Genomic DNA, 12207 nt, shown 5'->3' on the forward strand with positions numbered 1-12207 from the left:
CAATTGGTTAATTCCAGAAATAAATAAATCCCTGCATTTTATGTCATGAGCCATTCTGAGTAGCAGTGTGATACTACACCTGGTCTGTTTCTGCTTGCCCAGGTCCTTAAAGTATTTCTTTGTCCAGCATACCTCATAGGATAGGTTACCCCATCAGTTGACACTGTAAGCGTCTTAGTTACAGTTATCACATGTGGTGTCACCATGGTTGTGTGTAGGTTACCCTGATTTAATTAGCAGTCCTGCCCCCCCAACCACAGGAAGAGTGACCTTTGCCCTTTGGATATGCTGGGCAGAAGCTGTAAAGGACTTGCTCGGCATGACAAGGTAAGAGCCCTGCGCTCAAGAAGAAAGGCATTGAACACTGATGGCTAAGCCCGATGCTTGTAAGAACAGGTCTGTGGCATTGTGAGAAAGAACAGCTAGTTTGCTATTGTACCTCAGACCACAAAAGTTAAAGCCAACGGTGTGATAAGGGTTTGGTTAAGACAGAAGTCACAAGTAATGCATGTACAATTCAAAGACCATCACCAGCAGAGGGCTGTTTCCACCATCTCTAGAGATCCTGCGATGCCTCTGGCTGTTACAGCTGCTCCCAGACACACCCTTTGCCAATGCTGAAGACCTCGGTTCGGGAGCTGGGTCAGGAAGAGGAGAAAAGCTGGTCAGCTCAGGTGGAATGCCACTGGAGGAAGGTCCACCATGAGGAAGGTCACACTCAGCTGGCGCTTCAGACTCGAGGTGGCAGCGGTGAGGGAGAGAAGAGTTTTCCCAGGAAGGCAACATAGGTTATTCCAGATACAAAGATCAAAGATGAAGCCTCAGAGAGGTGAGGCCACCTGCCTAAGGCAGCAGATCCCCTGGAGGGACACAGACCTTGCCCTTGGGATTCTACCTACTAGCTATCCAGCGATCCTCACTCCCAGTGATACCCTGAGGCCAGGAAGGACTAGCCCAGGTTCCTACTTTCTGCTGTGGGTCTCTAAGCTCCAGCTGGAAACTGGGGAGCCCTGAGAGCATCAATTCAGTGAGTGGTGACAGGCCAACACCTAAAGGTCAAGCACAGATCAATTTAACCCCCTGTCCTGTGTGTGTGTGTACGCATGTGTGTGTTTCTGTGTGTGTGCATGTGCGTGTGTATGTGTGTGTTTGTGTGTAGGGTGGGGGACTGACTCCCCAGGCAGCAGGCATCTGTCTTTGAGGCCAAAGAGCCTCAGTGAGGGCCAGGCAGGGAAGCTCCTAGGACAGTGGGAAGTCTCCAACAAAGACAAGAGTCCCCAAGGAGGCTCTCTCCCAGCCAAAGCATCCCTCCCGCCCAGCCCAAGAGTGGAATCCAGAGATGGGCAGGCTGCATAAGGGTGGGACAGACCCAGCCAGTGGCATCTCTGAGTCAGAGAGGAGGGTGGCAGTGATTCAGCAAGGTCATTTGTAAGGCCAGCCTGGTAGAGGCTGAGCCTAGGAAATCCTATGCCTGCCTGTGCTCCTTGGCATTGTCACCTGTCCCTCTCCCACTCAGCCTCAGGATACCCTCAGGATACCCGAAATAATGGCAGTCATTTGGTACTGGTCACCCCCTCCTTGCCATTGGGCTTCTCATTGAGTCCCCACCCTACCCCACCCCACCCCCAAGGATCATTATAACCCCAAGCATGATTAATTAGTGCTCAGAGAGGAGAGGGGAGGCACTAGAGAGGTAGCTCAGTTGGTAGGATGCTACTTGCCAAGGATGCTTGAAATTCCAGCACTGCCGAACATACCGGGGACCAACACCACCAGGTGACTGTTGTAAGCAGCCTGTAATCCAAGCCCTGATCTGTGAGTCTGAGGCCAGCCTGGTCTACAGAGTGAGTTCCAGGACAGCCAAAGTTACAGAGTTCAAAGTCACCCTCAGCTACATAGTGGCTTTGAAGCCAGCCTAGGCTACATAGAACCCTATCTAAAAAAATAAATAAAAGGCTGACTACACAGGGGGAAGAGTTAGGCTGACAGAGTAGGGTTAGGTGCTAGGCCTTAGTGCCCCAGGCTAGGTTCTTATCTGTTTTAATAAGTATAGGGACTTAGCTGTCTACATTCAAGGCTGAGATGAGGGGTGGGTAGACAAATCTGGGCTAGCCAGTTGGGGAGTTCTGGGCTAGCTTTAAAGTGGGGATCATGCCCTAGGTTCACTGCATGAAAGACCTGCTACCTAGGGCCCTGGGATAGCCTTGGGTACTTCCTTGGTTCTTGCTCCTCTGTCAAGCTGCCCCTGTGACAGGCCCCATGCACCTAAAACCCTGAACTCTGCCCCTCATCAGGTAGCTCTGACCTCCATGGACAGTTGCATGGTAGGCGGGGCCTTTCTCTTCCAGGTAAGGATGTAGCCAGAAGGCAGGAGGCTATGCAGGAAGGGAACTGTGCTGAAGACACAAACGAAGGTGTGCTGACACTGTGCTTGTGGGACTGGGGTCTGAGACAAGTGAGACAGTAGTTGGCAAGGACACAGAGTTAAAAGGGAATTCATGGTGTCCAACAGGAAGCCCTCCCTGACTTTGTCCCCAGCACAGACTAGAGCTCCTGAACATGTGGTTTTAGGAAGATCCCTCCAAGAGAACAGTGCCTGAAATAGGTGGTCCAGACCAGGGTAAGGCAGGTCAGCGGGGTGACCAATACCACCGTCTTGAAGCTGGTCTATGGTAGCCTGGCCAGTGGAGGGGCATTGTAGAGAACAGTGCTAGGCTGGAGGCCAACACGGGGCCAAGGAGCGAGGGAGAACCATGTGGTAGCCAACCACTCCCTTGATATTCCCTTGGCTGGAGCCCAAAGGAATGACAGAGGTGTCCCAAGAAAAAATACTTTATTGGGGATGGAAGGCCCAAATCCAGGGGTGGAGGCACCAGAGTGAGGCCTCAGTAGCTACCTGAAGTTGGCATAGGCTACCCCGTCTTTAGGGGAGCCCAGCCATGACGAAGCCTGCTCTGGTGACCCTCACAGCCTCCACTTCCCCCGCCCCCCAGGAAAGATTGTGTGACTGCCGAGCATTGTCTTCATCCTAACACTTTGAGGTTTCCTAAGTTTGTCCAGCAACCTTCATCATAGTCGTTGACATTGGTTCCTCTGGCAAACACATGTGCCAGACTTGGACCCACCATCCAGTGGCAGGGTTTGCTGTGAGAGGTGAGGCAAGCAGGGACAGGAGGTGGGTCTCTCTCAAAGTCCCTGGTGTGTAGCCTCCCAGGCAGCCCTGCCAGAAGGTGCCTTCTTTCCCAGGCCTGGCAGACATAGCACCTCTCCCTTTCCTCGTGGCCATTGTCCAAGGTTAGATTCAGGCAGGGGCTGTCCAGGTAGAGCTCATGAGCTCCCCCAGGTCTCAAAGACCTTTGCCAGGCTGGTCCCTGTTCCACAGCCCCCGTCGGGTAGCCCAGGAGGCCACCAACTCACAGTTGTGATAAAGAAACATTCCTGAAAGGGTGAGGGTGATACCCAGGTAGCTGAGTGCGCTGAGGTGGCTGCCGAACAGGAGCCGGGACAGGATGAGGTTGCCCACGACCGTGAGGTTGCCCAGTACGTGGACGGTGAGGGCAGATGTGAGGGCCAGCAAGGAGAAGCTGGCCAGGTTGTAGACCACGGACAAGAAGCAGCTCAGCAGGACACAGGCCCAGAGGCGAGAGTCAGTGGGAGGCAGCGGTGGGGCTGCGCCAGCCTCCAGCACTAGCGCTGCACTGGCCAGCAGGCAGAAACTGGGCAAAGAAGTGGCATACAGCAGGGTCACCGCATCCAGCCTCTCTTCTTGCAGCAGAGCACCTGCAACCAGGAGAGTGACCATCATCAGCTGGTATAGAGACAGCGCCCACTGAGCATACAGCCCCATCCTCATAGCCCAGCCTCCCGGAGGCTGGTCCTGACTCTGAGCAGGGTTAGTACTCTGCTCTGAAGTATGACTTACAAGTGGTGGAGGAGCCAGGCCACCCGGGCTTGTGACCTGTGCCCATTCCTCCCTTATTGAGTTGCGTAAAACATGAAAATTTTACAAGGATAGCATATACAAAAGCCATAATATGGCAAATGCTGAGATGTTAAGAACAAGGTCTTTGCAGCTCCAGTCAGGAAGCAGGGACAGAGCAGCAGAGGGCCTAGCGCCTCCACTGCCAGTTATAACAACAGAAGCAGCAGCTTGGGGGGTGGGGGGGTAAGGAGCGTGGACAGAGGAGGAGGGGGAGGAAGAAGGAAAACGGTTAAGAAAACCCTTTTGAGTGAAAATGGTGAGAGCAGCCTTCATGCCATTCACTTACAACCACGGAGATGACAAAGGGCCAACAAGACGGTCATTGTTGGCTCTTGGCAGTCACTCACTGTTTATGATTGAGAATTGGGGGCTTTGTTTGCTTTTGTTTTCTGAAACAAATCCTCACGTTGCTCAAGGCAGCTTTGAGCTGGCCGTGTAGCAGAGGCTAGCCTTGAACTCTTCATCCTCTCATCCTCCCACCCACTAGAGCTGGGGTTGCAGGTGTGTGTGTGTACCACAGGCTCTGGCTTCATGATCGGCATCGCATCTTAAAAAACAAACAACAACAACAAACTACCAACACCAGTGGGGCTTGTCAAGATGAACCCAGAAGTACAAGGACACCTTTTAGGTTTTCAAGGAAAGGGGATCCTGCCGCCTACAAAAGTGTGGCTGTCTGTGCCTATGGCCATACCAGCCATAGAGCTGATTGATTCATACAGAAAAAGCATGGCCACCATTGAAGGCCCACACAGCCTGGGTGAGCCTTCTCTGAGTCAGCGGAGGGGAGTTAACACTGGATGCTGGTGCCCTCCTGGGACCTGGATTGCCGTTTCCCCATGCACGTTCCAAGGAGCCCCACAGTGCTTGCTCAGAGCCTGTGCTTACAACAGGAAATGGTAGTTACCCCTCTCAGCTCATTTGGCTGTTTAGGCTTGGTTCTTTAGGCAACAGTCTCTCCAGCTCCTGCATTTCTGGAAACAGGTAGATAGTCATAATCCCTCTGCTCACTCACACCAAGTGCATCAACCAGAGAGCTGTCCCTGTCCATGGCTTGGCCTCAAAGACAGTACAGGAAGGCTTCCGGTTTCAGGTGGACTTCACTCTCAGGGGCAGCCCCTGCACCCTGCCCAACCTCCCCATCCCTGCAGCCCACAAAGGAGCTGTGATTCCTGTGGCAGAAGTGACTAACTCCCCAAATGTTAGCCTGTTGTCCTGACTCTCGGTGACCCCGCCCTTGCCAAAACCCTCTTTGTCATGCTCTGCTTTTCCAAAGATATATATATATTTTTTTTTTGTTTTGTTTCCTTCTGGTGCTGGGGCCCAGAAAGTTATCGCTGAGCTACACAGTCCCAGCTCCTCCAAAGTGGGGGAAGGGGGAGGGAGGCTGAGACAGGCGCTGTAACTTAAAAAAGTATTACACATATGTATGATGTCTATATATGTATGTCGCATGCATGCAATTTGTGTGATGTATGCATGTATGTATGTTACTATGTGAAGGTCACAGGGTAACTTGCAGAAGCTGGTTCCCTCCTTCCACTGTGGATTCTGAAGTTCATACTCGGGTCATCTGTGCAGCAATGCTTTCACGCACTGAGCAATCTCACTAGCCCTGAGACAAGGGCTTTCCGAGTAGCTCATGCTGACCCAGAACACTCTCTGATCCCAGGCTAGTCCACACCAGGCTGGCTAGACCCTCCTGTCTCAGTTTCTAAAGTTATGGGATTACAGACATGTGCCACCATGCCAGGCTGAAAAAGCATTCCATTTTTCTGCTTATAGACAGAATCTGGCTTTGTAGCCCCAGCTGGCTTTGAACCCACCATTCTCCCAGGATGCCAGGATTGCAGGCACGCACCTCCATACCTGCCTCAAAGGTAATTTCAGCGTCTGAACACACTCAACCTCTGCCACACACACACAGAGCAGTGACCTCTTGGCCTCTCACCACTTTGTCCCTTCCCTAGCTGTGTAACAGTCACCTCTCTGCCTCAGTCTCCTCCTGGATGGGGGGAGGGGGTCAGTAGTGCACTTACATTCAGGGTACACACTCAGCACTGAGGTGGACACCATCCTCTGAATCTGAGGACTGACAGGACTCTGCCACAGCCTGTGCCACATCCAAGGATATCCTTTGCTGCTCTGTCACCAGCATCGTGGCTGTAGAGCACCCTCAGCAGCCTCATCAAACCCCCACCACACCTGTGCCCACCTTGCGCTTGATACAAGTTCCGTCTTGCTAAGTACAGTGCCCCACTCTCTGGGGGCTCAAAGGAAGTTCTGAAACACAGGTGTGTACAGATGACAACAGGCTCAGCAGGCTGGCACCTCCTTTCCTTGCCTCTCTGGATCTGAGGGCAGCACTGCTCCATTCTGCACATCCCCCTGCCACTGCAGCCAGCCCAGGCTGACTGTGGCTGCCTAAGCTCCCTTTCTGGACTCCTCCCCCTGCTCTCAAACCATGAGCTTTCAGGGATGGAGCAAGCCAGCGCTGGTACACTCTAGCCTGTCCAAGAGCCCTTAGCAAAGCAAACTTCCTCTTTTTTAAAAATCCACTCCCAATCCTGGAGCCAGCCACTCTCCTCATCTCTGCCAGGCTCCCATTTCTGAGGGGGAGCCCCAGCTCACTAAGTGATCTTTCTCAATCTGACATCAACTGACATCACAACCATTAATTAGAGACATCATTTTAATTTCTCCCCTAACCCAGGCCCTAGGCCAAGTGCTGAGGACACAGAAATGGTCCAACACACTGCCTGGGCAAGAGCAGATGGGTAGGCAATATGAACCGAACAGCCCACCGTTGGTCAAGTAAAGGGCACCTAACGCACTCAGTGGAAGACGCTGAGTCTTGAGAGAGAGGAAGAGAGCCAGCAGAAGCCAAGAGGTGGCTGCCAGTCACGTGCTACTGTGAACAGCCTGCGCACCCTAACGCTTGGCTGGCCACAGCCCCTCCTACAGGCAGGAGCTGCCCCGAGCCTGGCATGAGGAGTACTTGGTCCTGGCAGGTGCAGTGTGGGGCTGGAAGCCGGGCCTTCTCTGCCTGGTGTCCCTACAGAGTCAGGTTTCCCTGAGCCACGTCAAGGCCCAACTCAGGCCTCACTCAGCTCATGTAACCTGAGGACTAAAATAGAACTGTTTTTACCCTGCTCATGGCTTGGGGAGATAGTGACAAGACCTTTGGGTTCCAGACAGAAGATGCCAGGCAGGGCTAAGGCCTCACTTTGCCGTTCCTCACTGCAGGCTACAGAAACCATAGCTCAGCAGCCCTGGGGACCCCTTACATTCTAACTCTCCTGCTTCTTCCTTGGATTAAGGTGGAGGGACAGTAGAGCTATGACTCCAAAGCCCCTCAACTGCTCAGACAGGAAGTTAGCCTCTACCCCCTAGCACACCGGGGCTGGGCAGGGAAGGATACCTTACTTCTGCCCTGAGTCCTGCTGCTGCCCACACATGACAGAGCCAGCACCCAGTCACACAGACCAGACTTGGAGTCCTTGGGAGCCTTGTGACCCTGACCCTTGGCAGCACTCGGGAGGCTGAGTCAGGAGGATCACAAGTTTAAGGCCAGCCTGAGCTTCTCAGCAGGACAGCCTAACCTCCTCTGCCCCCTCCCCCAGTAAAATACTCTCTTATTCATTCCATCACCTGTGACATGAAGACAAAGATGGACGTTGTCATGACAACCTATGATCAGCACCCAGAACCAAGTTCAGCACACTGTAGCTCCTGGTAAAAAAGCTCCTCGGGCTCTGTGTTCCCAACCAGCTTAAGGCCTTTCTGCGTTCCCTTCTATTCCCTAGTTTATACTCCCTGGCCTTCTGAGTTCCTAATCCTAGGACACACAGCTTAGACAGCATGGAGTCTGAATGCCACGCTCAAATCTTGCCTCTGTTGCTCACTGGCACAAGGCCCAGGCTCTGCACGTCTGTCAAGTGGGGATAATAAAGTGTGCTTGCTTCAGCGAGAGGCAGTAGGATGGGGTGGAACAAAAGGATTCTCGAGTTATAGAAACATTTCACCAACAACTGTTATTAACTATGCCTCTAAGGCTTAAGTTTGAGGCCGGAACTCACTGAATACTCTCTGAGCCTTGCCTGTAAAGAGGATCACTGTCCCCCCCCCCCCCCCCCCCCCCCCCCCCCCCCCCCCCCCCCCCCCCCCCCCCCCCCCCCCCCGCCCCCTTTCCCAGGAACATCACGGCCACACCCTCCACCTCCTCAGATGGAGACCCAGGCACTCACTTTGTTGAACAGACTTGAAGCCTCGCAGACAGGTGGCCACCAGCAAGAAGCCACAACCAGCTGGAGGTGCCCGGAGCTCTCCAGCCAGACTGCATGCAGCCCCTAGGCAGAGCGGGCCCATGGCAGCAAACTGCAGAGGATGGTGTCTTCGGCCAAGCAGCAACGCAGACAAGGCCAGTGTGAACAGTGGTGTGGTGGTGGTGGCCAGCTGTGCTAGGTCCAAGGGGACAGTGCTCAGGCCCACGTTGCCGCACGCCATGGAGGTACCGAAGGTGAGGCTGAGCAGCAGCACTCGGCGGTGGATGCTGTGTGGCACGGGTCGCTGGGCCCCCCAGTGGCATGCCAGGGCGGCTGCGAGCATGTGCAGTGCTGAAAGCAGCAGGGGCCGTCCGAAGCCATGCACTGTGAAGATCCACTTGTTGAGGCTTGACATGCTGGCTCCTGCCAACAGCCACACCAGTGCTGCCACAACCACTCTCACCGGAGCAGGCTGCCCAAGGACCTGGGTTTTGTCCGGAGGCCACTTGGGGCGGCCATGCTCCTGGGCACTTCCAGCCACAGCAACTGCTTCGGCTGAGGTCATCATGCCTTCATGGTGCTCCAGTGGGCAGCGGCACATCCGCACCAGTGGGGCTGGGGTAGGAGGCAGGCTTTCCAGGGAGTCGCTGAGCCTGGTCCTGATTTCCCAAACAGGAGAGGGCAACACTTCAGGTGCTAGACTCTCAGCCAGTCGATAATTCTGGTCAGGGAAGAAGGTCGTGGCTGCTAAGATGCCGGACTGGCTTGTGCCCACCCAGGCCTCGTAAGCCCTGGGCACCTCCCGCACCAGGGGAGGCCTTCTCTCTTCTCCGCGCCCTAAGCTCACGCGATGCTTTCGCACGGAATCCGTTTGTCTTTTTCCATTTTTGGTCCCCAGACTGTCAGGATGAGGTCACTCACTGACTGACCCCGACCGCCTGTGTGTTTGGTGCTCAGGCCCGGACCAGGTAGGGCAGGGTCGATAATGTTCCGAGCGTGGGAACAGAGGTCGCAGCCGCCGCTCCCCTCCCCCAGCCCCCTTTAGCCTTGTACTGTGCCGGGAATAGACGCCGATAGGCCGGCGGACGCGGAATCGCGAGCTCAGGCTGCTCTGGCTGTTCTGGCTGTTCTGGCTGCGGCTCGGCTCCCGCGGTGGATCTGGCAGCTTCGGGCGCCGGGCTCCAGTCCCTCCCGAGCCCCGCGCGGCTCCGCGCTCCGGGCCCTGCCCTCTCCGCCACTACCGAAGCTGCGCTCCACCCGGAAAGTTGGGCTCAGCCCGGGCCCCGCCCACGAGGACCAGCTCCGGAGCCCGGCGGACGTCTAGCCCCTCCCACAGCCTTTGCGCCTCCCGGCTTGGCTTACGCAGCTGCGGCCGCGAGTCCCTTAGTGGAGAGTATGGGTTGTACCAGCCACCAACCGGAATCCGGATTGTCTCCAGCGCCAAGAAGAGCCTTCCTTAAAAAGACCAGTATCCAGTGCTGGAAACCCTGGGCACTCTGCAGAGCCGTCACCAAGCTGTCTGTCGTCGTCGAGAAGCAGGGCGCTGAAGTGAGACATACCACATCACCTGATCCCAGACCACAAAGGTCTCCTTGAGATCTTGGAATTCAACGGAGCTAGACCACGTGGTCCCTTAAGGCTGCCTCATCTTGTTCCCCCCTCCATTCCACTCCAGATCTTTTCTCCCCCTCTCAAGCCAGGGCGGCGCCCCCTCTGGGGCAGCAGAAGGGGAAATGAATCACCAAAGCTAACCACAGCTCCGGGAAGCAGGGTACAGCGGGCCGGCATCCATCCCGAGCTAGCCGACTTTAAGTACTGCTCCCTAGGCGTTCCGAGGTGACTCACAGCTGGGTTTCATGAGGCCCACCGAGCAGAATCCTGGATGGTTCTCGCGTTTTCCACCTGAATTCAAGCAGCTGAAACCCAGGGACCTGTTCCCAGCCCAACGCGTGAGCAAGAATCAAGGTCCATCCTGGACTCTTTCCGGTAATTGGATTTCTGGGGAAGCTCCCGCTCACCTGCACAGGCCTCACCCGGCTCTGTTGTCAAACAAGTTCTGGATGACAACCTGCCTAGAGAAACAAGATCGCAAAGCCAGACTGTGTAGCCCGGCCCGCAGCGCCCTCTGGTGGTCGTGACCCCGCATAGTTGCAAGGTTCCTAATCCCTTCCCAAAGAAATTCAGGTGAAAATAAGCCGGAGACCTAAATCAGATCTCTGTCCCAGATGAGCCAGGAATCTACACTGTCACACTTGCCTCCGATGAGTCTGATACCCGCGGGAGCCCGTAGATCTCTGCTGAGTAACCCAAGTTGAAGGACAGAGAGTGTAGATAGGAGACTTCCAGGGAAAGGATCAAAATCTGGGGCATTTAGATAGTTTTTCCAAGAGTTATGGGAGGGAAACTGAATCAGCCTCCCCTCTCTCCCCCCTCCAACACACACGCACACACTTTTTTTTTTTTTTAAAGAAGAGGAATCTGGCTTTCAGTGAACTATATTCCTCTGGGATTTTTAATCCAGTATCCACTAAGCTTCTTTGAATTAAAACGTATTTCTTCCTATTTAATTTTTTGTTTATTATTAGTGGTGTGAATGTCTGTATGGGAGTGCTGAAATTACAAGCAGGTGCCACTGCCCACTTCTGTACCCATTTTAAAAAAGATTTATGTGCATTGGTGTTTAACCTGTCTGTCTGTAACTATGCGTGGATGTCTGTGTGAGGACATCAGATCCCCTGAAACTGGAGTTACAGACAGTTGTGAGCTGCCACGTGAGTACTGGGAATTAAACCTGGATTTTCTGGAAGAGCAGCCAGTTCTCCTACTGCTGAGCCATCTCTCCAGCTCCTTGAACAATTTTTTTTGTTAGATATTTTATATGGATGAGTGATTTGCCTGCATGTGAGTGTGTGCACCATGTGCATGGCCGGTGCCTGCAGAGCCAAAAGGGCATCAGATCTCCTGGATCTGAAGTTACTAGTGGTTGTGAACTACTATGTGGGTGCTAAAGACCAAATTTAGGTCTTCTGCAAGAGCAGTAAGTGCTTTTAAAAAAAAAAAAGACTTATTTTATGTATATGCATACACCACTGTAACTATCTTCAGAAACACCAGAAGAAGACATCGGATCCCATTACAGATGGTTGTGAGCCACCATGTGGTTACTGGGAATTGAACTCAAGAGCAGTCAGTGCTCTTAACTGCTGAGCCATCGCTCCAGCCCAGTAAATGCTTTTAACCACTGAACCATCTCTCTAGCCTCAGAAACCCATTTTAACCTGTCTCAACATCAGTCTGCAAGGCTCTCAATAGGAAGGTATTTGCATGTGGGTCGAGAGCCAGGAGGCCCGGATTCAAGGAGGATATCACTGGGGTAGAGGGCTCATTCACATTCCTTGGGGTCTACTCAAGATCTCAGAGCAGCCTGTGGCTCCCACAGCACCCCTCAAATCTGAGCCCTGATGTATGAGGGGCCCAGCTCCCTGTGAAGCCGGGGGTGCAGGAAACACTTCTGAGGGAGGCTGGGAAGCAAAAAAAGAACCTCTCCCTAGTGACTGTGCTGTAGAGAGAGCTATGGTCTGTTTTTCTTTGGACTACAAGCCTGACTGGGTCATTTCTATATTTGGGCTCAAGTGTTCTGTATGTGACCTATGAGGAGACCACAGTGACAAACACACTATAGACCAGAGCACCACCCCACAGCTCTTGAGTCAGAAACCAGGCTGGAGAAGAGCTGCTGACATAGGTGACACAGCCCTAAGTCCCAAATTGTCATTTTTGATTGCCCTCAACTATCTTCAGGTTAGCGGGTGGAGTCTTTTGGGCAAATAGAGCTTTGTTTCCGTTTTGTTTGTTTGTTTTGCTTTGAGACGGTTTTATTGTTTTCTGTTTTGTTTGGAGTGGTTGTTTTTGTTTTTGTTGTTTTTTTCAGTTTTTCAAGACAGGGTCTTTCTGTGTAGC

General features: G+C 53.5%; 1 protein-coding gene across 1 annotated transcript; it reads right to left on the reverse strand.

Annotated features, from left to right (window-relative positions):
- Positions 1-2816: 2816 nt before the first annotated feature.
- Positions 2817-10309, reverse strand: Slc35e4 (solute carrier family 35 member E4). The gene is made up of 2 exons (XM_021177533.1): positions 8230-10309; positions 2817-3780 (listed from the first exon to the last, which is right to left on the reverse strand). Exons 1-2 carry the CDS (start codon positions 8846-8848, stop codon positions 3347-3349), a joined length of 1053 nt encoding a protein of 350 aa, XP_021033192.1. The 5' UTR covers positions 8849-10309; the 3' UTR covers positions 2817-3346.
- Positions 10310-12207: the final 1898 nt, after the last annotated feature.

Source organism: Mus caroli, chromosome 11 (assembly GCF_900094665.2).
Source record: "Mus caroli chromosome 11, CAROLI_EIJ_v1.1, whole genome shotgun sequence".
NCBI classification, from domain to species: Eukaryota; Metazoa; Chordata; class Mammalia; order Rodentia; family Muridae; genus Mus; species Mus caroli.

Coding starts and splice junctions, on each gene's coding strand:
- Slc35e4 (XM_021177533.1), bottom strand. CDS start 8,848: ATGTGCCGCTGCCCACTGGAGCACCATGAAGGCATGATGACCTCAGCC. Junction 3,781..8,229: donor CTTCAAGTCTGTTCAACAAA/GTGAGTGCCTGG, acceptor TCCTGGTTGCAG/GTGCTCTGCTGCAAGAAGAG.